Here is a 25,931-nt window from a genome sequence, read left to right as displayed (position 1 = left end):
ATGTTAACTTTTTTTTACAAGTCCAATAGTATAATACAAGCAGCCCAACACCCATCAGTCCAGTGGCCCAAAGTGGACCCAAACTGCACCAATAACACGCAACCTGACTGAAGCTCGAACCGGTTCACTGAGCGACACAAACTGGTTAGGGTTTTAAAACCCTAACCCTATCTTTTATTCCAGTGCCATATCCCTCTCACCTAGCAGTCGTCATATCTCTCGGAGATATATACTACGAAATACAAGAGAATACATACGAAATACGCGGAGATATATACTACGAAATACAAGAGAATTGCAAGAGTATTCGAAGTATATTTTGTAAACATTTGCGAAGTGAAATAAAAGGTAAAGATTCGTACCTTTTCGAAGCTTGCATGTTTTGCTTGTTTTTGTTTACGATTTGTAAAACCCAAAAGCCGAAGAACGACCGATGATTAGAGGGGAGGGTTCGAGAGTTTCAAACTCAGATCTAGCCCTCCCCGAGGCTAGCTTTTAAAAAAGGTTCGGTTTTTCGAGATTGGGAAGGGAAATGCTTTCGAAAAAATAATTTTTTTTATGTTTCGTCGCCGATGAACGACGGCCGGTGAGGTGGCATTTTATCATTTTCTGGGTTTTCGCGGCGGGTGTTCTTCAAGAACACCCCAAGAACAAGCGAGAGAGTTTAAAGGGGCTTTTGATCCGATTGTGAATGAGAAGGATTATGAGAAAGTGTTTAAGGGTTTGGGTTGTATACTCAACCCGCTGGCCAACCCGTGACTCGGTCCGACCCACACTAGATCCGCGTGTTTTGAGATGAAAGGGGAAATTTTAATTTTGGTCCCTCATTTTTTTAAAGCTTTAGTTTGGCACATTTAATTCAATTTAATCTCGAATTTCTTTTAAAATTGACCCCCGATTTTTTCTTTCAATTCAATCCCTTAACATTTTAATTTTTCTTTTATTCCTTATTTTTATTTATTTGAATATTATATTTTATTATATATATATACATTTTTTCTTCTTTCTCCTTTCGTGTTTTACTTAATTACTTTATTTTATTTTATAGTTAATATTTGTATATATATTTATATTTTGTTTGTTTTTATTTTGTTAAAATTCTTTTATTTGTATATATATATATTTTAAATTTATTCTTCTATTTTTTGGTTACTGATGTATACACATTTTTTCCTTTTTTTCCATTTAAATATTATTTTGTTATTTTGTTATTTTTATTTGTTTGCTTTTTGCTTTTTTATTTATTCATTTTATTCATTTTTATTCATTTATTTTATTTTTATTTTTTTACTTTATCTTTTTTTTTCTTTTCTTTTTTTACCTTCTGTTTTTAGATTTACCTAATCTTTTTCCTTTTTTGCTTGGTTTTATTTATTTTATTTATTGTTTCTTATCTAACGCTTTTCTTGATTGTTTTTAAGGGTACGATTTAAATCCATTAAAGGTAAGTAGTTTGGGATCAAATTTTATCTTTTAATTTAAACTTTTAATTTTCTTAATTAAATACAACTGAAAATTAATAAGTATCGAAAAGGTAGTTTGAGGGTTGTAACCCTTCCTTGACTGTAATCGAATCCCGAATCCGACATATTTTTGGTAAGATGCAGATCAGGTAAGAAATAAGGTATCCGATGAACCCATTTGTTCTTAAAATAAATGATCGATGACGACTCTAACCATTTAACCTAAATCGAAACCCAATTTCGAACTCACCCGAAAGACGGTTCCGACAAATATAAAAATAATTTATTTGATATTTAAATTTATTTTTATTTTTATTTTTGATACTGACCGACTCTACGTGGATTTAAGTCAAAGAAAAGGCACAAAAATGTAATAACAAAATATAGTTGGGATCTCCTTGGTATGCGTTGAGGACAAAATAATACTTTTAATCCACTCAATATTTTAATGGCATAATTTCATAACATGTCCCTAATATGACGACTATTTTCCCGGTATATCACCGGTGATCGGTATTATTACCGATCTAACACCGGTCAGACTATATTTCCCGATCTAACACCCTTAGCAGAAAAACGCGCCCTCTGCACCGTACTATATACTGATTTGGCGCCACGTGGGTATAGCGCGCCCCCTGCCCCGCGATATACGGTGATCTGGCGCCACGTGGGTATAGCGCGCCCTGATCCGCGCTATCCCTGGATATCTGACACATGGGGTATAGTGCGGTGCAGGGGGCACGCTATACCCTTAATTACCAACCCTTCACATCCCCATCCTCCCTATAAATACCCCCTCCTCAATCACTTTTATCACACCAAATTCTCTCAAATTCTCTAAATTTCTCTCAAATACTCTCTTTTTAAGGTATATTTTATAATATTTTTACTATTATGTTTTTACTTTATTTAATATTTTACTAATACAATTCTTTTGCAGATATATAATGGAAGGTAGTCTACTTCGCTCGGATGGAAATCATATATCTCTACACTTTGCTGATACGGTAACATTTTAACGTTTTAATTTAATTTAAATTATTAGTAATATTTAGTTGATTTATTATATGCATGATTATTAGATTAAGAATTAAATATCTCGACACTTTGCTGATACAGTAACATTTTAATGTTTTAATTTAATTTAAATTATTAGTAATAATTAGTTGATTCATTTAATGCATGATTATTAGATTAAGAATTAATATTTGCAATTATTTATTTTTAGGAGAAGGACCGTGTATTAGATCCTTTTATTAGGAATCTTAAGTTAGTGATACCAGCCGTGTCTTGCCGTATTTAGTAGAGGCTAGATTCGGTTACATAGGTAGATATGAGGGTCACTTAAAATAGAGTCAGACATGATTTCTGCCTTAGTAGAGCGGTGGAGGCCGGAGACCCACACATTCTATCTTCCGTGCGGAGAGTGCACGATCACGCTTGAGGATGTTTCTATGCACCTGGGGCTTCCGGTGGATGGAGATGTGATATCGGGGATAGCTTCCGGTTCTTGGACTACTTTGTGTCGGGATAGTCTAGGACGTGTCCTAGAAAATTTTATCGGAGGTAGGATACCGTTAAATTGGTTAGATGCCAATTTTCGGGAGTTGAGCGCAGACGCCTCTGAGGATGAGGTTAAGATGTATGCACGGGCATGCATACTGCAGTTGATAGAGGGTTGCTGATGCCGGACAAATCACGCAACCTAGTTCACTGCATGTGGTTGCGACATCTTAGCGACTTTCGTCTCGCCGGATCATTCAGTTGGGGCTCGGTAGTTTTGGCTTTGCTGCCGGATCATTCAGTTGGGGCTCGATAGTTTTGGCTTTGCTGTACAGGGAGATGTGTGGAGCCACTGACTACAGACGTAATGCTATCGGCGGATGTCTCCTGCTGCTGCAATCTTGGGCATGGTATCGATTGCCCTTTTTATGTCCTGTTGTGAAGAACCCATACGTATTTCCACTACTTCCGCAAATTCTAGCCCGTACATTGCACCATAATCAGCTTCATACATGTGTGCAGGAGGGTCAGTTTGTGTCACATTTCCTGGAACTTCATCATCATCGGAGTTGAATTGCGGTGATTCTAGGTGAATGAATAGTCCAGTCTCAGCACCATCCGCACCAGGCTCACGAAGCGGTTCTTCTGATGGAGATGATGGTTCCTCCATGATCTCCACATTTAGGTCGAAGAACCTACTATTTGCACGCCTTCCCCTTGAACTGGAAGGCATATCGACATTGAGATCGAAAAAGCTCACAGTCGAATGCCTCCCCCTGGAGCTTGAAGCCATCGTGTCAAATGGAAACTGCACAGATGGTTGCGTCGATGGCATCTCCATATGGTCAAAGAAATTTGCAGATGAATGCCTTCCCCTTGAACTGGACGCAGTGTTGCCATACAGATTGTTCGTGGACCCACCTCGGTACATATCGTAAGGAGTTACGGATGAATGTCTCCCTATTATGGCATTAAAATCATTACACATTATTGTAGTTGGGCTGTCAACTTGATCAACTTGTTCAGCCAGCCCATAGTGTGAGCTTAAAGATTGACCCCGAACAACACGCACTTGAACAAAATATGCATACATCTCAATAGCGGCGTCTGAATAATTACTTTGAGCTTCAACCATCATTTGAACATCATCATTGTTCGAAAGTTCGAACGCTGTATAAGTTAATGGCAACAATGATGTTGGAAATCTGTACTGCAACGACGACATTCTTTTGTTACTTCCAACATGAATCTTCCTCGAAATCTTCGTTATTAGCTCCTCAAGAGTTATGTTTCTCTTGAATGATATTTTAACACGCTCATTTGATATGAAAACAACGCCGGTTTCATCTTCTCGAATTTCACCATCATAGTAAACAATAGCTGAAAGTCGCGCCATTCTTTGAGTTTAAAAGTGCGGCAATATTATATCTGCAAAAAAATAACTTAAACAAACATGATTAAATAAATTATATATGAACGAAAATATAACACAATAAATTTTTTACACATCAACGTAAATAATTGAAATAATATAATTTTATATTATTACCTGCACCGCAAAACTATTTCGACGTATGCTCCCGCTTTTCAATTTTACAAACATAAAAATTAATTGAAAATAATTAGTATAATATTTTTTCAAATAATGATAGTAAACAATAAGTATAATTAAAAAATTATAACAAAATTACCTTATAACGAAAAATCGCACGAACTTCTAAATCAAATTTGAGAAGATTGCGAGAATTATTACTCGTTGACGGAATTGTTGTATTAATTTATAAGAGATGAGAGATGTGAGGAGATGTGAGCCGGAGGAGTGTATTTATAAGCATATAAGGCGCGGTACCATCACCGCGCTATATGTAATTATTCAGATAAAAGATATAGCGCGGATCAGGGATCACGTTAAATATAATTTTGGCGTATAGCGCGACCCCTGATCCGCGCTATACCCCTACGTGGCGTATAACGCGGATCAGGGGGCGCTATACCCACGTGGCGCCAGATCACCGTATATCGCGGGACAAGGGGCGCGCTATACCCACGTGGCGCCAAATCAACAAATAGCGCGGTGCAGGGGCACGTTTTTCTGCTAAGGGTGTTAGATCGGGAAATATAGTCTTATCGGTGTTAGATCGGTAATAATACCGATCACCGGTGATATACTGGGAAAATAGCCTAATATGACATTTCATTTTATCATTGATGTAGTTTGAAATCTAATTAAATCGATGTTATATATTTAATTAATTATTATAATTTATGAGTCCCGTTGAATTAAATATCTAGATATTTATATTTAAATAAAAAATTTAATAAAGAGATTAAAATATTTTTTAAATAATTTGAATTCGAATAGCTTAATATATATTCTTTTAATTATGTTATAATTAATAAAAAATAATTGCATAATTACGTGAGAAAATATTATTTTAATTTGATTTTATAATTAATACTATTTTGTTTTATATACAAGTTATTATTTGGAAGTGTACTATTTATAAAGAATTTTTCCCAGTCTTTCTTTTTCCGGTGCCTTAACTTGCAGATGCCAAAAGAAACAACGGCAACTTTGAATCCGAAATGCCGGTTCTCTCCGATGACTCCAATTCCTCGGCACGGTTATCGGCGGACAACGCCGAGGCGGAGCGACGGTTGCGTGAGGCGGAGGATCGTTTGAGGGAAGCCGTGGATGAGCTACATAGACGTCAGAGGACGGCCGCCTGCGGCGATTCCCCTCCGTGTGACCACGCCGATGACTCATGCGTGGCCAACGCTATTGGAAATCTTTGCCAAAGCTTTCTCCTTTCTTATGGTGTTAGAGTAGGTATCGGGATTCTTCTTCGCGGTTTCAAGCTCGCAAGAAGAAAGTCTTATTCCTCGCTCCTTGATCTCAAGGTTAGGGTTCTTTTTAAGTCAGTTTCATAAAAGCTTTTCCTTTTGACTTGATTAAATGGGTTTAATGCATGATTATGTACACTGTCTTCTTGGAAGGATTGAATTTTTTTCACTGTATTTTTCTTGGTTAGTACATAAAAACAAACTCCTTTTTGGATTAGGTTTTGAGGCCATTTATTGTTAAATGTGATTAGATTATTGTTGGGCAAAATTTCTCAGGTTTTGGGTTTTATAATTTTATCTTTGCTAAGAATTATCAGTGTAAGAATGCACTGAAATGTGATATTAAAGATGCTGAATTTGGTTTTCCAGCAACTTGTCTCAGAGAAAGATTTGATCGTGAGAGAGGAAGCATGCCGCATTGGCTTACTTTTTGGTGGCTTCACTGGTTCATACCATGCGATTCGATCTTTACTGAGAAATTGCAGAAAGAAAGAGACACCAATGAACGCGTAAGTTTGCTATAAATGACTGATTTGCATTTGATGAGTATCTCACCATGGTAAATGTTGAGTTTAAATATTGACAACTTTCTATGCATGCAATAACATTGCCCCTATCTTATCTTTGACATTATTTAAGGTGGTGATGGAACAGAATTTTAGCAGGTTCCATTGCGGGATTGTCTATTTTAGCTTTAGATGATTCAAATCAAAGGCGAACACTTGCTTTGTATCTTTTGGCTAGAGTAGCTCAGGTAAATGAATGCACTTTTAAATAGTAAATTTGCATAGTGATTTGACATTGTGGGTTCAATCTCCCTTATTTACTGTCTAATATTTTGTTTTACTCCTCAGTGTGCTTATAATTCTGCGAAGTCAAAAAATAAGTTTCACTTATGGGGAAGCCATTGGAGGCATGGGGACTCCCTGCACTTTTCTTTAGCTTGCGCTCAGGTAATATAAAGTCCATAATGATTTTTGTATCTAGATGTACGTATTATACATTTGGACAATATTCATCTTTGTACATCAGTTGATTTATAAAACATTTATAACACCAGGAATTGCTCAGTTTTGTGAGTTAAAAGTGCCAAAGAGAAGTTCAAGCTAAATTCTAGAGATATACTACTAAACATGACTTTTATATATGTAACATTCTTGAAGTGTAACTAATTCTGTTTTGTTCTTATGAAACTGTGTGAAGTTTACCTCCAATTCATCTGTTTCAGAGTGTATTTTTCCAATTTAAAAGTTAATATTTAGTGATTCAATTGTCAAACAATTTGGAATTTGCTTCTTAGGTTAAAAAATGATTGGAGAGTTTATTGTGCTTTCATATCTTCTTTTCACTTAGTAGAGTTTTGTCAATGTAGTTTCTTCATCCAGTTTTCCTAATTGATGCTCATACCAGGTTATGTACGCCTTTGTAATGCGTCCTGAAAGCTTGCCTAAATCCTATAAAGATTTTATTCAGAAGACTGGTCCTGTTGCTGCTCCTGTATATAAGGCTGTAAAGGAGAATTGTAGAGGTGGGCCAGTGGATGTTGCAGCTATATCAGCCTACATAAATAGCCAAAGGAGGTCCAATAATGTGAAGTTGGGAGAGTTCCCGTCAATTATTCCTTGTTCTGTTATTCATCCAGACACAAATTCTTGTCTAGCGCACAATGCCAAGGCAGCGTCAGCTACATTCAGGAAAACATTCCCTCTATACTTCTCTCTGACTTTTGTGCCATTTGTGGTTCTGTACCTACAAAAGGTATATCATGCATTACATATTGGTTTTCCTTTCTTCATCCATGAAAGTAGAGGGAGATCTTGGTGTTGTGCTTTGCTTTTGAGCTTCCTTCATATGCCTCCTTATAACAGTGAAGCAAACGATAAAATAATGGCCTTGATGCATTTTGAGCTCTATACCAAAGAAGCAAACAAAACAAGACAAGAATGGGGCTTACTTATCTGTGTGTGCTCTACTTTTTGGCCAAATATGCGCGCGCGTGTGTACCCTCCAGCAAAAAGTGAGGCAATTATTTTGAAAAATAAAATAGTAAATTTGGTTTAGTAGAAATCACATACTAAAATGTAAAAGTCTATATGCTTTAGCAAAATCTGGTTTAGTAAAATTTGTGGTATGGAGAGGGAATGATGCGTACTATACTACTGTTCTCTGTTAACCTTCCTATAGTCAGATTGAAAGCTTTTATGCCAGGTAAAATGGGAGAATCAATTGACAGTTTATTCTTTCGTAAATGAGACAATTTCTTGTAGTTGATTTTGCAAGTTTCTTTTGCTCCACTTGAGCAGATATCACACACACTGAGAATCTAGTGATGCATAGATGCCATTACAATGATATTACATTTTTGGAATTAATCCTCTGTATTTTTTGTTTGATTATTTTACATCATCACGATACGCATCTAGTTTATGGATACCCCTGCTCGTGGCTGTTGGCTTGCTGTTAAAGGTGCTGTTCAATCAACATCTTTCTTGTCTGCATTTGTTGGAAGTTTTCTGGTAACTTGTTTCTCATTCACTGTTCCCTGTTGTTAAAATCGGTATTATATGTTCCTTAAACATCTTGCTTGTGCAATTCAAGGCGGTTATATGCTTGCATAGAAAGATTGCATTGACAGACCACAAGCTGGTATATTGGGTTGCTGGTGCTTTATCAGGTCTTTCAATATTACTGGAGAAAAAAACTAGACGCAGTGAACTTGCTCTATATGTTCTTCCACGAGCTGGAGAATCATGGTGGAATATTTTAGTAAACCGGCACCTGCTTCCCGATGTTAAAAATGCTGAGGTAGTTTTCTTTCTCGTGAGAGCTTCAATGTCAGTCTAAGTGAAAATTTATGCCTGTAGTTAGATATTGATAGTCAACTTCGTTCTCGATGTATCTACTACTGCATCATTACATTATTACCTGAGTCAATTGTTTTCGTATAAATTTGGTTCCTTGATGCTTCCAAGCTGTTACAGGTTGTCTTATTTTGTGCATGCATGGGAGGAATCATGTACTACCTAGAACATGAGCCGGATACCATGGCCCCGTTCCTTAGAGGTCTAATCCGACGCTTCCTGACTAGCAGAATAAGCAATCCTGGTCCTTCGTCTAGTCTGACAGCTTCCTATGCCTACTTGCATAAGTTCGAGGCCACGAACAAACCAAAAGTTCAGGACAATCAACAAGTTGGGACTCGAACTTCAAAACAATACAACCTTGAATCTATACCGGGGCTATAGGCACGATATTGTTGCGTATGATATCACCCCTGGAGTTTCAGTCAACCACCTGTTATTTGCAATCTATATTCACATTGTTGCTAAATATATTAGTAGATCATTAGACTAGATTCAATGCCTCTTTTAAGGCAAATATTCGTAGTCCCGGTGTAGGATCGCTCACGAAATCTTGTGATTAATTAGTCCACCAAGGGAAACGGTCATTTTTCAATAAAGTATGAACAAGGAAAATAACATATATGATGATAAATGTAAAAATTGCTCAAAAGGATGAGCCTTCGCCCTATCAGTTTCAGTCTGTTTATTCCCCGGTTCATCTTGTTTAACAACAATGTTTTTCACCTTATAGCCCCTTTACCCGACCTAGAGGTAACGGGTGGGATCCAGACGGCTCACTTAAAACTTGTCACTCAAGGGAGGCATTTTTAAAATAAATATCACAAAAATTATCATGTTGAAAATTGAAGCGTGCTAACACCGTCTGAAGCGGAAGTCCACCTCAGAAAGAGCCACTGATAATTTAAAGTGAAATTCATTCACTAAATTTCCTCGATCATAAATACTCAAACCCAATGTGATATGTCAACCAATTTTACATGTTTTTTTTATCTGATCTGAATGTTTAAATTACATAAATATCTGAATACAACACGTTACTAAATGTCTGACAAATTATCATGCATCACAAACTGAAGAATAATATTTTATCATGTATTCCCAAGGTCACACGTCATAAAAAGAAATTCCGGGTCGAGTCAATAAGATCATGAAAAGCATTTTGATTTATTTAACTCTTATTTTACACACAATGGATTTATCTGCACCAATACACGATTTTCTTTCAGTTTTTCTGGGTCGGGTCCTATATTAGGAGGCCTAGGAGTGGTATTACTTATCAATCCAATATATTCAGCCTGAAGAACATACTAGTCAAAATAGAACATTTATAACAGTCACATTTAGAAATCAAACGGATAACATAAATAACCAGATACTACATCGAACAAAATTTAGCATAGAAAGAGACTCACCTCCCTGAAATAACACTAACGTCGTACGTGATGTTTCCCAGAATCAGCTCGAATAATGGATCGGATTGAATCGGTTCTTACATAACGATTAACAATACTTTTATTATTCTAGCATGAATAACGAAATCAATCAAAATCATTATTTACACTATAACTTACGATCATTCCTCATAATCCGAGCGTAACCCGAGTGAGTTCAAAGTGAGCCGGTAACTACAGATGAGATGGTAACTCTATTTTTAGGTCGACGTCTCCTGCAAAAATTACATCGTTCGTATTAAATGTCAACCACTCAATTTTCCGAGAAATATAACATTACTACGACAACTAAAAATAAATCTGATTGGAATACAGGACCGTGGCAGCAAGTTATCGGTCCAATTAAGGGGCTGCCAGTTCTAAAGTGGCAGTCCGGTTTAATGGCAGCAGCCCCCCGGATCGCCCATACAGCTGCCACATCGAGCAACAACGATAGTCGGCCACAGCCCCAGCTAGCAGAGGAGACGGGGGTTCAGATCGGCCATTTGGCCTCTGTCACGCGAAACCTCGACCTCAAACGACTACGCACAGCCGAGAACGCCAAGAACGGCGACGGACTCTTGATCTCCCTTACCGAAAAGGGGCGGTGTCAACTGCCTGGCCACGCGAAGGGAAAAGAACGCTATACTAGGCTACTACACCAATGACCTTACCTCGAAGGGCATTTAATTTTTTGGGTAAACTACATAAACGACCACCCAACTATGGGCTTGGTCTCAAAATGACCATTGTTTTCAAATTTATATCGACCATTGAACTATTTAATTGGTTTCAATATAGCTACAAACACTCATTTTTGTCCGAATCTTTTTACATTATATAGTATATATGATAATGTATATAATGATTTCAAAAATATATAATATATATAGTTTTTGAAGATATATTATAGTTTTTGAAAATATATTTTTGAAAACATATAATATATAATTTTAAAAAAAGGTTTTTGAAAACATATATAATATAGTTTTTGAAAATATATTTTTGAAAACATATAATATATAGTTTTAAAACTATTTTTGAAAACATATATAATATAGTTTTTAAGAAATATTTTTTTTGAAAACATATAATATATAGTTTTAAAAAGATTTTTGAAAATATAAATAATATAGTTTTTGAAAACATCTTTTTGAAAACATATAATATATAGTTTTTTAAACGATTTTGAAAATATATATAATATAGTTTTTGAAAATATATAATTTTTGAAAACATATTATATAGTTTTTTTAAAATGTAATATAGTTTTTATTATATTATATATTATTTATTATATTTTTATTTAACTTTTTATTTTTTTCGGTTCAAGATGGAGTCCAGAGTCGAAATCCAAGTCCAGAATGAGGGTGTGCGGGAGCCCAATCGGGTAGGCAGGCCTGACCTAGCAAGCCGACCCGACTACGAGTACATCAGACAAAAGCCTAAGTTCGCCTGACCTAGCGAACTAGGGTTTTGAATTTAAGTAAAGACATCGCGCGTTCTCAGCCGTAAGATATGGTATTGATCAACGCCCACATTGCATAACAGTTTGGGTTTTTAAAACCCTAAAGGTATTACTGATGCGCAGCCACAGAAGGGCCGATGGATCTGGCCGTCTGATCTAACAGTCAGAATCCATTGAGAACAACTGATAACAGCGCGTGGAAGACACATGCCAGCTGAATCATTGACCAGCCAAGATCCTCAGCACCCTAAACCAAAACCGCAAGAAATTAGAACAAAGACATTCCACCAATCACTAAAATAGAAGAATCGAGCACGATCACCGGGACTGCACCATCCCGAGATGCTCGGCAACCACCATCGGTGGTGGAGTATAAATACCCCACCAAGCTACCAAGAAAAAACACGGAGGAAAACCAAAAGAATACGAGCAGTAAAATACCAAAGATCGAGCAACCGAAACAACCAAACCACAAGTATACACAAAAATAAGCATCAAAAAATCAAGGAAAACCAAAGCAAACATCGGCGTTAGATCAAAGGAGGAACGACCATTAGGTTATAGGGAGGAGTTATTATTCTCTGCTTTTGATAATTCGGCAATATAGGGCACAACAATTTGACTGAGTTACACATTAGATATATGGATCAGAGTTTGCATACCATGAGGACAACTTCAAGAAAAAGGTTAAAGATGTAGCTGAGTCATGGAAGAAAATATTTCGTACAGATGTCATAGATGCTAAAGACATGCTTACTCCTGATTATATAGAATTGAAGATGCTAAGGAAGAATGACAACATTCCTATACCAGATCATGAGGATCACTCATATCATGGAAGAGCATCTTACCTATTCTTTCTGAATTAGAGATAACAAAGAATGAATTCAAAGCCGAAAAGAAAGAGATGAAACAAAGACTAAATGAACTCGAAGCTGAAAGATTTTAATGGAAGTTAGATGTCGATACTCAAAAGGATCGAGCAGACAGGTTAAAAAAGGGTATCAAGAGCAAGTTCAGAATAATTCTAACTTAAAAAAATCTTCTTTGTACTGGAAAGGTGAAGCCAGCAGTCTGAAAAGGAAGTTCGAGGGACAAGATGAAAGAGAATCATTGAAAGAACAGTTAAAGACTTCCCAAAGACGTTTGTTAGAAAGCCAGCACCAAAACAAATAATTGAAAGCCAAGGTAACTGATTTGGAAAGATTCTTTCAAAAACAGCAAGAACAGGATAGTAGAACTATAACTGAGTTGAAGGCCATTGTAGACAAGTTCAAGAAGCAAGCAAGTGAGCTTCATATAGTTTCTTTTGATGGAGGACTTCAATGTCGTTTCCGTCGGGAACAGGCTCAGCAAAAGGCGAAGGCTAGAGATGCAGTTATTCAAGACTTCTTAGAGCAGGTACAGAAAGCGATGCACCACTTGTATGGTTTGGAAAGAGAAGCTGGGGTGGTTCGACAAGGTATTCATCGAATAACATATGAAGCAATAAGACTTCTCAACTTATTAGAAGTCGTTCGGGGTCTAGAGGACCTAGTTAAAATATACCTTTAAGTTGTTTTGATCTATTAGAAATAACACTTTTGTCCCAATAAAGATTATTTATAATAACATACACGTTTTTGGATCAGTGCCTCGAAACTTCACGCATCATGCATTCCTGGATATTTTGCATTTTTCTTTTTCTTTTCATTTATTTACATTCACTTTAACTAACAGAAAATGTCTCATCAAAAAAAGGAACAGACATTGGACGTACCACCTCAAGCATTGGACGCACCTCATCCTCACAATACCTGTTCAAAGAAAAAGAAGATGGAAACCAAGATCGTTCAACTTGAAGAAAACATGCTAAGGATACCGAAGGAACTTGAAGAAAAAATAAGTCAAAATCAACAAAATACCTTGGATTCCATCACTAGGAATCAAGAGTCTTTAGTTGATCAGATTGTTACAAGGTTGTCTGGCCTAAATCAAATGAATGCTCTGGAGCTGGGGTATCCGAAGAGGTGATTGTACCACCTACCCCGCAGCTGATTATTTCACTTGAGATCTTATCGGGACTTCAAGACTCATCTGCTACAAAAGCACAAGCTTCATTAGTTGCAAAAGGAGAAGCTTTTGTAACTAACCCTCAAAATAATTTGGATGATTATCGTAATTCGGATTTTGATGATGAGGATAAAACAAAGAAGATGGATGAGACAATTAAGTTGTTAGAAGATCAAATGAAGACGATTAAGGGAGAAGATAATTATTATGAAGTTGATGCTATGGAAATAAGCTTAGTCCCAGATCTAATTCTTCCTCCTAAGTTCAAAGTCCTAGATTTTGAGAAATATGATGAGAACAGTTTCCCATCAGCTCACATTACCATATTCTGTCGAAAGATGACAGGATACGTGGGAAATTACCAGCTTCTAATTCACTGCTTCCAGGAGAGTCTGTCAGGTTCAGTCATTCATCATAACATAGAAAGATCTCGCCAAGTCTTTCTAAGAACAATACAAGCATGTAAACGACATGAGGCCAGATCGCTTCATGTGGCAAAGTATGGAGAAAAATATAATGAAAGCTTCAAACAGTATGCACAGCGATAGAGGGATTTAGCTGTACATGTCCATCCTCCTTTGGATGAAAAAACAAGGAAGCTCTTCGTACATACTTTGAAGGCTCTTTACTTCAAACATTTGGTTGCAATTACATCTGGGAATTTCTCTTATCTGATTATGGACAGAGATTTGTTCGAGACAATCATTAAACAAGAAAAGATAGATGGAGATGAATCAAGCGAAGACCTCCCATGAAGAAGAAAGAATGAGAGATCAACAACATCAATACCTTTAGTGCCAAAAAAAGTGTTACGATCTCCAAGTCAAAACCAACTACAGCTGTACCATCAGGTACTTCTAGACAAGATGCAAAGGAACCAAAGAGGGAAAATATGTATTTTGAGTCGGTTCTCATGACATAAAAGGAACTCTACCAATAGTTTTTTGACACACATGTGGTGTTACCATACCCAATAGAACCACTAAAGCCTCCATACCCCAAGTGGTACGATGGAAACACACATTGTGAGTTTCATGGTGGTGTTCCAGGGCATGCCACCGAAAACTGCCTCACCTTTAAGAGGATTGTTCAAAGGATACGCAATAGAAACTAGATTCATTTTAATAATTCAGAATCACTTAATGTTGTACATAATCCTCTGCCTAACCACCAAGAAAGCGGGGTTAATACAATCATCGAGGAGAGGGGCAAAAGAGTTAGAACCAATGTTTCTAAAGTAAAGTTTTCTCTGGCCTGGGTATGGAGGCAGATGACAAGGGCAGGAATTCTTGCACCATATTCTAGCACATTGTAACACTAAAGTGGTAACTATTGTTGTTATCACAATGAAGAATGACATGATGTGCAAGAATATTCTGAATTTAAAGCTTTGATCCAACTAATGATGGTCAGGAAAGAGCTGGAATTTTATGAGGAATATAAGGACACTTCAGAAGTTGATATTTGTGCTACTGGAGATTCATCTGACAAAATATTCGGCGCAACCCGCCCTTTGATAATAACTCCAAATGCAAATGTGGTAATAATTACACCAAGACCTTTTCCCTATAAAGACAGCAAACAAGTGCCTTAGAAGTATGAATGCCAAGTAAGTTCTTTGAAGGAAGATATCAGTGAAGTGGGGCATACTATTGGGAAATGCCACTCCCAACAGTCTACCTTACCCCATAGACCACTTGAACCATTAAAAGGATATGTACCCGCAATAAATAAGCCAATAAAAGAAAAAGAGGCTGTAGAGTTCTTAAAATTGCTAAAACACAGTGAATACAACATTGTGGAACAACTATATAGCCTATCAACACGTATTTCAATATTGGCATTGCTGCTAAGTTCAGAGGCACGTAGAGAGGCACTTCTGAAGGTCCTAAATTAGACATGTGTGCCAAAAGACATATCAATCAATAAGATGGATCGACTAGTTAACAACATTTAAGCTGATAACCATATCTCATTTTCTGACGATGAGATTTCATCCGAAGGAAGGGGTCGGGCAAAAGCATTACACATTACCACTCATTACAAAGGGAAAACTTTGTCAAGCGTACTAATTGACAATGGATCAACCCTTAATGTAATGCCTTTGGTTACTTTGAAAAGGTTACCAATGGATACCTCCCACATGAGAATGTGCCAGAGCATGGTTCGAGCATTCGATAAGACAAAGAGAGAAGTGCTCTGCAAAATTGAGATACCATTGACCGTTGGACCCGCCACTTATAACATAGAGTTCATGGTGATGGACATTATGCCTTCTTACAACTGCCTTTTAGGAAGGCTGTAGATCCATCAAGATGGGGTAATATTATCAACACTGCACCAAAAAGTCAAGTTTGTTATCAATGGAACTCTCATAATCATTAATGCTGAAGAGGATATAGTGACGAGTGTGACCACTGATGCCCCTTACATAGATGTGAACGATGAGACTTTAAAATGTTCATTTCGCTCTCTGGAGTTTGTTAATGCTATATTTGTGGCTGAAGGGGTAAGATTTCCAAATACATGTTCTCAGAATGCACCAAGATGAAAATCAAACAGACTTTGGGGAGAGGTGCAAAGATATGAAGGGGGTTTAGGAAATCTCTACAAGGAAGAATTAGCCCTATTTTTCCTGTTACCAAGATATATCAGTTTGGGCTCGGATTTCATCCTAGTCATCAACAAAGAATGAAGGAAATTTAGAAATGCTAGGAAAAAAGAAGGGCAAGATTGACTGGGGAATAAATTCAAGGGGAGCTAATGTCTTTTTCTCCTATTCACAATACATTCAGGTTTGGTGGTTATGCTTTTGAGGAATAAACAATGATGACTTAACTTGACATAGGAGAATCTCTGAAAGACTAGAGCATCAGTGTTATATCAACAGATGATAATGAAGACATGAATGGATATGGAATCTGTCCATTGCCGCCAGGGTTCGTGCTTAACAACTAGACGACTGAAGAATTACTTGTGGGTTTCAAATCTTTTTTAGAGTAATACTCAACCTTTCCCTATTTGCCTATACTCGGGGCAATAGGTAATCTTTTGAAAGGGTTAATGGATTGTTTTTGTTTATATTTCAAAAAAAATATGTAATTTTCCTTTCCGATAGACATTTCTTTTTCTTTATCTTATTTCCTTTCTTTTGTATATAATTTTATTTCCTTTCTTCATTCTATGTGGATTATTTTTCTCTTGCATATACATATTTTTTCTCCTTGCCCTTTCAGGTCTTTGGATCTTCATGATATGGATAATAACAATTCTGACCCGATGGTGGATTTTGAGCAGTTGAAGTATCTTGGAGAAATTGATGAATTTGACCACGAAGAAGAGTGTAACTTACCTTTTGAGTTATTAAGAATAGTGGAGAGAGAAGACAAACAAATATTTCCAATGAGGAGAAAATCGAAGTTATGAATTTGGGTACCGAAGAAGAAATGAATGAGGTTAAATTCGGCACAACTCTTTCGTCTGAAGCAAGGAAAAGCTTGATATACTTACTTCAGGAGTACAAAGATGTGTTTGCATGGTCGTACCAAGACATGCCTGGGTTGGACACAAATATGGTGGTTCACAAACATCCAATCAAGCCAGAATGCAAACTCGTACAACAGAAGCTAAGGAGGATGAGACCATAAATGCTCCTTAAAATAAAATGAGTCAAGAAACAGTTTAATGCTGGTTTTCATCAAGTGTCCAAATATCAGGAGTGGGTGGCTAATATAGTTTCGGTACCGAAGAATGATGGAAAGGTGCACATATGTGTCGACTACAGAGTCCTCAATAAAGAAAGTCCTAAAGATAACTTCCCTTTTCTGCACATAGACACTTTGATGGATAGTACAGCCGTAAACTCTTTCTTCTCATTCATGGACGGGTTCTCAGGATACAACCAGATTAAGATGTATCCAGAGGACATGGAGAAGACCACATTCGACACGATGTGGGGAACATTTTGTTACAAGGTAATGCCCTTCGGATTAAAGAATGCAAGGGTAACATATTAAAGATCCATGGTGACCTTGTTTCACGATATGATGCATAAAGAAATCGAAGTTTATGTTGATGACATGATTATCAAAGAACAAGATGAAGATGAACATATCGAGAATCTGAGGAAACTTTTCCAAAGATTGAGGAAATTCCAATAAAAGTTTAATTCAAACAAGTGCACATTCAGAGTAATATCTGAAGAACTGTTAGGCTTCATTATTAATAGAAGAGGCGTTGATGTTGATCCGGATAAAGTCAAAGCTATCCAGAATCTACTTCCCCCATGAACACAGAGAGAAGTTCAAGGTTTTCTAGGTATATTAAATTACATTGCTCGATTCATATCCCATTTGACAGACAAATGTGATCCAATTTTTCATCTTCTACGAAAGAATAATTCTAGAACATGGGATGAGGATTGCCAGATCGCTTTCGAGGAAATAAAAGAGTATTTATCTCACACTCCTGTTCTAATGTCTCCTATCCCAAGCAAGCCTTTGTTCCTTTATCTCTCCATATTTGAGAATTTGATGGGATGCATTATATGACAACATGATGAATCTAGGAGGAGAGAAATAGTCATTTACTACCTTAGCAAAAATTTCACTGATTGCGAGGCTAGATATCCATCCATTGAAAAAGTTTGTTGCGCTCTAGTCTGGGCCACACGAAGACTCAGACAATATATGATATACCATACCACTTGGTTAATTTCCAAGTTAAATCCACTTAAATTCATGATGGGTGTGTCTGCTCTCTCATGCAGACTTTGATTGGGGCAACCCCATTTTCATTAGCATATAGGATAGAGGATGTATTACCCATTGAGGTGGAAATCCCATCACTCCGAGTTTTGTTAGAAGTTAAACTTGATGATGTAGAATGGGCGCAGTCTCAATATGATCAACTGAACCTAATAGAAGAAAAAAATGTTGAAAGTCATTCACCATGGTCGACTATACCAAAAACGAATGATCCAATCACATAACAAGAAATTACGTCTAAGAGTATTCCATGAAGGAGATCTCGTACTGAAAAAGATATGGTCAATCCAAAAATACTTCAGAGGAAAGTGGATGCCAAATTGGGAAGGGCCTTATGTCATGAAAAAGGCCTTCTCCGGAGGAGCACTAATCCTGATCAAAATGGGCGGGCCGAAACTACCAAATCCTATAAACTCTGATGCAATCAAGAAATATTTCGCTTAGGGTAAAAACCCGAAAGGGCTCCTTAAGTTGAAAAAACGGGTTTAGAGTGAAAACCCGAAAGGGCACTCTAAATAAAAATAAAAAATAAAAAGTGGGTCCAAGATGAAAACCCGCAAAGAGCATCTTAAAATCGAGGGAAGATTCAAGTTGAAAACCCGAAAGGGCAGTTTGGGTAATGATCTAGGATTCGCACAGTGGAAGGTCCCGAATCAAAGCAATAAAGCATCACGACATCCAAGTCTTTAGAGGACTTAGTGATTTGGGAGGAGCTTCGCACTCTTCCAAACGTTGCCACATCTTCAAAGTCCATTTGACAAAAGTTGCACTCAAAAGTCATCAAACGGCGTGCCAGTTCAAAAACGTCCATATTATCAAGATCTAAAGCACATATTTGTATTTCTGAATAACTTCGTCCTTTTATGTTTGCCATGTATTTTATTTTTCCACATAAAAAATATGGTCATTTGTCTAAGAGAAATCAACTCCTTAGCATCTTACATTGAATTTAAATAAGAATAATTTATTCACTTTTAAAAAGATCATTGTGTATTACTGTATAAAGATTTCTTGAAAGGTACAGGTGTTTAGAAGTCGGTAAAGGTTCTTGCACCATACTCGAAAGAATGGCACGGATACTAGGCATTGATCAAGATTAGAAGAAAAGGTTCTTTCTGAAACTTCCTGGAGAGGATATTAGATCAAAGCTCGTCGAGGATCAGAGAATCTAAAATCAAAAATCAAAAATTCAATATTGGCATGGATTAAGAGACGTCAGAAAAATCAAGACTGACAGCAAGAGATTGAGATTTCTCTTTAAAAATACTAAAATAACATACTTCACATATACATTTTAGGCATATTGCATTCATAACATCGCACATGCATAATTTTTGTAGATTTTTATCAGAGTCAATTTCAACTTCGCAATAATGGATATTGAACTCGAATAACAATCAAGATTAAGGACAATGCAGTTCATCCAAGTCTGATTTCAACTTCACGATAAAGGATATTCGGCTCAGAAAATATATTCAATTTGGACTCAACTTCACGACGAAGGAGTCACCTACGATTTCATCTTCACGACGAAGGATATCGTGCTCAATAAATCTACTTAACTTCACAGCGAAAGAGTCGTCTGCAACAATGAGGAACTATCTCAACTAAGGTCATCTAGTCAAATTCCAACTTCAGGATGAAGGGTATTGGGCTAGAAGGAGATGGCGAGGACTTACCTCCTACTCCAGGCATCAAGCTAGATTTCAACTTCAAAATGAATGATATCACGCTCGACTAACTCAACTTCATGACGAAGAGGTCAACCACGATTTCAATTTCATGACGAAGGATATCGTGTTTAAAGACATCTTAAGGTCAACTCAACTTTACGACAAAGGAGTCACCTGTAATATAGCTCAACAAAAGGAATACATCTTCTATTTTTAAGTTGAATTTCAACTCCGCAATGGAGGATATTCGATAAAAGATTTGACTACAATCTTGAGTCGAATTTTAAACTCAGAGATCGATAATCCTCACAGGAACAGGCTTGCCTTCAAGCCCATTTGTACCGAATAAAAATTTGTGTCTTTTTGTCTTTGCCCTATTTTCGTTGCACAATAATGGGCAAAGAGGGGCAGCTGTAAACACCAATTTTCGTCTGGGTCTTTTTTTACATTATATAGTATATATGATAATTTATATAATAATTTCAAAAATATATAATATATATAGTTTTTGAAGATATAATATAGTTTTTGAAAATATATTTTTGAAAACAAATAATATATTGTTTTAGAAAACGGTTTTTGAAATCATATATAGTATATTTTTTGAAAATATATTTTTGAAACCATATAATATATAATTTTAAAATGATTTTTGAAAACATATATAATATAATTTTTGAAAACATCTTTTTGAAAACATATAATATATAGTTTTAAAACGATTTTTGAAAACATATATAATATAGTTTTTGAAAACATATTTTTGAAAAAATATAATATATAGTTTTTGAAACGATTTTGAAAACATATATAATATAGTTTTGGAAAATATATAATTTTTGAAAACATATTATATAGTTTTTGAAAATGTAATATAGTTTTTATTATATTATATATTATTTATTATATTTTTATTTAGATTTTTATTTTTTGTTTTATTTGGATCAAAAGGGAGTTTATGGTATAAATCCAAGTCCATAATGAGGGTATACGGGAGCCCAATCGAGTAGGCAGGCCTGACCCAACAAGCTGACCCGGCAAAGAGTCCAGCAGAAATAAGCCCAATTTCGCCTAACCCAGCGAACTAGGGTTTCAAATTTAAGTAAAGACATCGCGCGTTCCCAACCATAAGATATGGCATCGATCAACTGCCCATATTGCATAATATTTAGGGTTTTTAAAACCCTAAAAGTATTATTAATATGCGGCCACATAAGGCCTATAGATATGGTCATTTGATCCAACGGTCAGAATCCATCGATAACAATCGATAACAATGAAAGAAAGACACGCACCAGCCGAATCATTGATCGGCCGAGATCCTCGACACCCTAAACCAAAATCAAAGGAAAATAGGAACAAAGACGTTCCACCAATCACTAAAATAGAATAATCAAGCACGATCACCATGACTACACCATCCCGAGATGCTCGACAACCACCATCGATGGTTGAGTATAAATACCCCACCAAGCTGCCAAGAAAAAACACGGAGGAAAACAAAAAGAATACGAGCAAATACCAAAGATCGAGAAACTAAAACAACCAAACCACAACTATACACAAAAATAAGCATCGAAAAATCAAGGGAAACCAAAGCAAACATTGGCATTGAATCAAAGAATGAACGACCATCAGGAGTTAAAGAGCTCATCGGGTAAAGGTGAGAACCAAGTAATTCTTTTTTTAGATATACGATTATTGGGGTTTGTTTTGGATATTTGGGGCTCAGGTTTGGCTTTGGGGTAGTGTGAAGAACGTTTTGGATGGGCTTTTAGGTTTTCGACCACCGAAGGCAGTGGTCCGGGCGACGGTTTGGCATCGGTAGGTGGCCAATTTTCGACTGGCCAAGGTTTGAGTTGAGAGCATTTTAGAGAGGGGTTATTTTTTAGAAATGAGGTTGAAACGATTTTTTTGGATTTTATGGGCTATTTATAGGGAGGACCTTTGTGTAAATACTAAAATCTTAAATTATTTTTGCAGTCCCTACAGTTTTGATATGTATTTCATTTTGATCACCTGTTGTTAATTTTCACTTGAATTTTGAATTAATTCAATTAAATCCCTATTTAAATTTATATTTTGCAAATTGAACCCTCCTAACTTTTTATTTTTTCTTGCAGCTTTCAAATAATATCAATTTGGCCATTAATTGTAAATTTTTTGCAGTTAAATCCTTTTAATTTAAAAGTTTTGTATTTCATATTTCTTAAATTAATTTTGTTTTGCTCTAATATTTAACGTTGATTTGATTTATATTTTTTAGTCAATTTTAAATTCTTCAATGGTAAGTAATTTGAAATGAACTTTTAAATTTTAAGTGGACTTTTAATTTTCTCCATTAAGACAACCGAGAAATTAAATTGGTACTGAAAGGGCTATACAGGGGTGTTAATCCTTCCATGACTGTAATCGACTCCCAAATCGATTTAATTCTGGTAAAAATGCAGATCAGGTAAAATGGTAAATTAAGGTATCTGATCATATTCGATCAACCTAATTTTAAATGATCAGTGGCGGCTCTAACACATTAAATTTATGTCGAAGCCCGATTCTGGGCCCACCCAAAAGACGGTTACGACAATAGCCACATGTCTTTAATATTTAACGAAAGTGTTTACGTGACAGTTAATAAAATTGGTATAATTAGGGTGCAGGTCCTTGTAAAGTTGCGTATTCGTGATGTTAGAACCCTGATCTTCCATTTTGGTCACTACTTATATATGATTTGTTTCCTTTTATTTTCATTTAATGCAATTTGATCCTGATTCTATTTTTAATTTGTCTAATTCCTTAATTTGAGTATTAACTTTAAAATCTTTTATTATAGTCATGTATTAAATTTATAGAATAAATCTCTTAGATTTTAGAATTAATCAATTTGATCACAAGATTAACTGTAATTCTTAATTTTTAATTTGGTCCTAATTTCAATTTACTTTAAAATTGATAAGTGAGAACTTATATCTAGGCCAATTGAGAATATGACAACACTTATATCACTAAAATAAATCTAATAGTTGATTTTATTTTATTTGTAATTGATTTAAGATTTTAATATTTTTAAACTAAATTTATTTGTTTTCATATTTATTTTTTAATGATTATATATATATGATATCATTAAAAATGATTTAATATTCAAATTATAATAATAAGAAAAATATTTAAGATTCAAATTATAAATTTATCTTTTGATTTTAAATTGTACTTGTGAGTTAGGATATGTTAAATAAATTTTTAATTTAATTTTAAATATAATTTCATATATATAATCATTAATAAATAAATATAAAATAAAATAAATAACTTTAATTTAAAAATAGTAAAATCATAAATTAATTATAAATAATATATTAGATTTTTTTAGCAATTTAAGTGTTATCATATTATCAATTGGCCTAGATTTAAGTTCTCGCTTGTCTATTTTTATTTATATTATTAACTATAATATATAACATATAAAAATATTTTAATTGATTCCTAAATATTAGATTTAGCCTATTGGTTAAGGTTTTGCTTGGTTATTAACTGATCTTTGGTTCAAATGCAATTAAGTTATTTTAGTTTTATTTTTCTGCCTAAACTTGAACAAGTTATATAACATATGTATTATCTTGATAACAAGTGTGAGAATTGGCTCAACGATTAATTATAAAATCTAGGGGATTTAATCTATAAATTTAATATCTTACTAGAATAAAAGATTTTAAAGTTAATGCTCAAATTAAGGCATTAGACAAATTAAAACAGAAACAGGATCAAATTGCATTAAATGAAAATCTAAGGAAACAAATAGTATACAAGTAGTGACCAAATTAGAAGAAAACAAAGAAGGGTGTCAATGCCGCAAATACGTAACTTTATAAGGACTCGTGCCTTGATTATACCAATTTTATTAACTGCCACGTAAACACTTTTGTTAAATGTTAACGACATGTGGCTATATTGAAACCATTTAAATAGTTCAGTGGTCATATTGAGACAAATTTGCCTTAATATTTTAAAGGTTTTTTATATAAGCCCCAACCTTTGCTTCTCTTACGAAATAGTCACTTAATTTTTCACCAATTCAATTTAGTCTGTAGGCTCAATTTAGGGTTTTAATTTGGGATAAATTTGGGTGTTACACAAAATCCGGCCCAGCCATCCATTATCATCTTGGAAGATTAGATTTTGCAAAGACATCCAATATGGTCGGTCACACATCATACAAAAATTTGACTCTTTCTTACTTTATACAGCTAAATTAAGAGGTTTGATCACAAGAATGATCAATTTTATTAGTTGGTACAAGTAGATATTTAGAAGTAATTATGATCCAAACCAGTGTTTCTTTGAAGGGAATCCCCTTGTTACTCAATCATTTGCTCCGACTACGCAGTGTCAAGAACCTGCGCAGCACTCTCCTCTTCGAAGAGAAAAAAAGCCATAGCAGACTTATCATCTGTAGACTATAATTGATGAAGTCCATTGCTGGTTTTGATAACAGAATACAGTGTCATAAAACCAGACAGAAATCTGAATGATGTTCTTCCATGTTGTTGTCTTGTTAGACCATCTTTATTCTTGGTAAATTATTATGTTTATTACATGTATGGCGTATGCATATGATGCATGCTAATGTCAGCTTAAATTTTTATATATAGCATTCCTTGATTTGCCTTGTAAGAGATTTCTTTATCAGTTCTGTCTTTTTTAATTATAAATAACTAAACTAAGAAGGTTGACCACAAGAATGATCATTTGCTTAAGCCACACGCATCAAGAACCCGTACAACCATTACCCGATTGAAGATAAAAGATGGTTGACTTGTCATCTTGAGACTAAAACCTGAGTATGCTCAAGAAGTAACCAAAGATGGTTTTAGCCTTCTTCATATGGCAGCTGCAAATGGGCATATTGAAATTGTACAAGAGCATATGAATATTAACCCGAAACTATGCGGCGTAGTGGGATGAGAGAAGAAGACATCGTTCTATTTTACAACCATGAAAGGGAGGGTTGACTCATCAATGAAATGCTTGGGAGATATGCAGAATGTATTGAGAGTGTGACAATTCAAAAGGAGAATGCCCTGCTCCTTGCAATAAAGAGCAACCAGTTTGAGGCAATTAAGGTTATGTTTGCTTGGACTGTAAGGATGAAGAAAGAATATATTTTGAATCTTAAAGATAAGCAAGGCAATACATTGCAACATTTAGCGACATTGAAAAAATAACGACAAACAAATGTTTATTATTTCGATAACAATGTTAATAGGATAAATATATTCATGAAAATATATATTTAGTGAATGTTTAATGTTGCTTCAGTTGATAGAATTAGTACTTGGAAGTGGAACAACAAGTTCAGGCTTGTTGGACATAATGGCTTGTTTTATAGTGAAGCCGACGACCTAGAAATCATAGAGATTCTTCAACGAGCTAGAGATGTGTGTGCTAGAGATGTTACGATCCCTTGAATTCCTTTCCATGAATTTCATGATCCAAAACTAGACCACCCAAGACCACATCAGATAATTCAATGGTAGGATAAAAACACGGCGTCTAATCGCTTGTAAATGTATATGCTAATGCAAATAAATCTGTGCAAGTGTACACAATCGATGCAAGTAATATAGTAGTAAGTTGAGTATCGTCTCCACAGGGATTGGTGGGAATTTTTAATTTTTTGGTACAACTAGAACTAGGTGTCACAAGCTAGTCCTATGGTTCTTTCCAAAGAGGGAAACACATGGGATTAAATGGTTTAAACATATGGAAAAGTATCACTGAGGCAGGAAATATTGTAAAGTGTGGTGTACAGTAAAGTTTGGTCGAGGCAATAAAAATATGCAAAGGTAAATAAATAAAAGTTGTCTAAGT

General features: G+C 35.4%; 1 protein-coding gene across 1 annotated transcript; it reads left to right on the top strand.

Annotated features, from left to right (window-relative positions):
- Positions 1–5,489: 5,489 nt before the first annotated feature.
- LOC120167066 lies at positions 5,490–9,258 on the top strand. The gene is made up of 8 exons (XM_039176193.1): positions 5,490–5,867; positions 6,180–6,319; positions 6,465–6,564; positions 6,665–6,763; positions 7,221–7,568; positions 8,234–8,326; positions 8,409–8,615; positions 8,792–9,258. The coding sequence occupies exons 1-8, from the start codon at positions 5,553–5,555 to the stop codon at positions 9,053–9,055; spliced, it is 1,566 nt and encodes a 521-aa protein (XP_039032124.1). The 5' UTR covers positions 5,490–5,552; the 3' UTR covers positions 9,056–9,258.
- Positions 9,259–25,931: the final 16,673 nt, after the last annotated feature.

This window comes from Hibiscus syriacus, unplaced genomic scaffold (genome assembly GCF_006381635.1).
Source record: "Hibiscus syriacus cultivar Baekdansim isolate YM2019G1 unplaced genomic scaffold, ASM638163v2 tig00111662_pilon, whole genome shotgun sequence".
Lineage (NCBI taxonomy): Eukaryota > Viridiplantae > Streptophyta > Magnoliopsida > Malvales > Malvaceae > Hibiscus > Hibiscus syriacus.
Note: the sequence above shows the minus strand (reverse complement) of the source record. Positions and strands in the feature narration are given on the sequence as shown.

Bases quoted from the DNA above. Each gene is read 5' to 3' on its own strand.
- LOC120167066 (XM_039176193.1), top strand. From the start codon at position 5,553: ATGCCGGTTCTCTCCGATGACTCCAATTCCTCGGCACGGTTATCGGCG. The intron at 6,320-6,464 runs GTAAGTTTGCTA...GTGATGGAACAG, and splicing joins AAAGAGACACCAATGAACGC to AATTTTAGCAGGTTCCATTG. The intron at 7,569-8,233 runs GTATATCATGCA...ATACGCATCTAG, and splicing joins TGGTTCTGTACCTACAAAAG to TTTATGGATACCCCTGCTCG.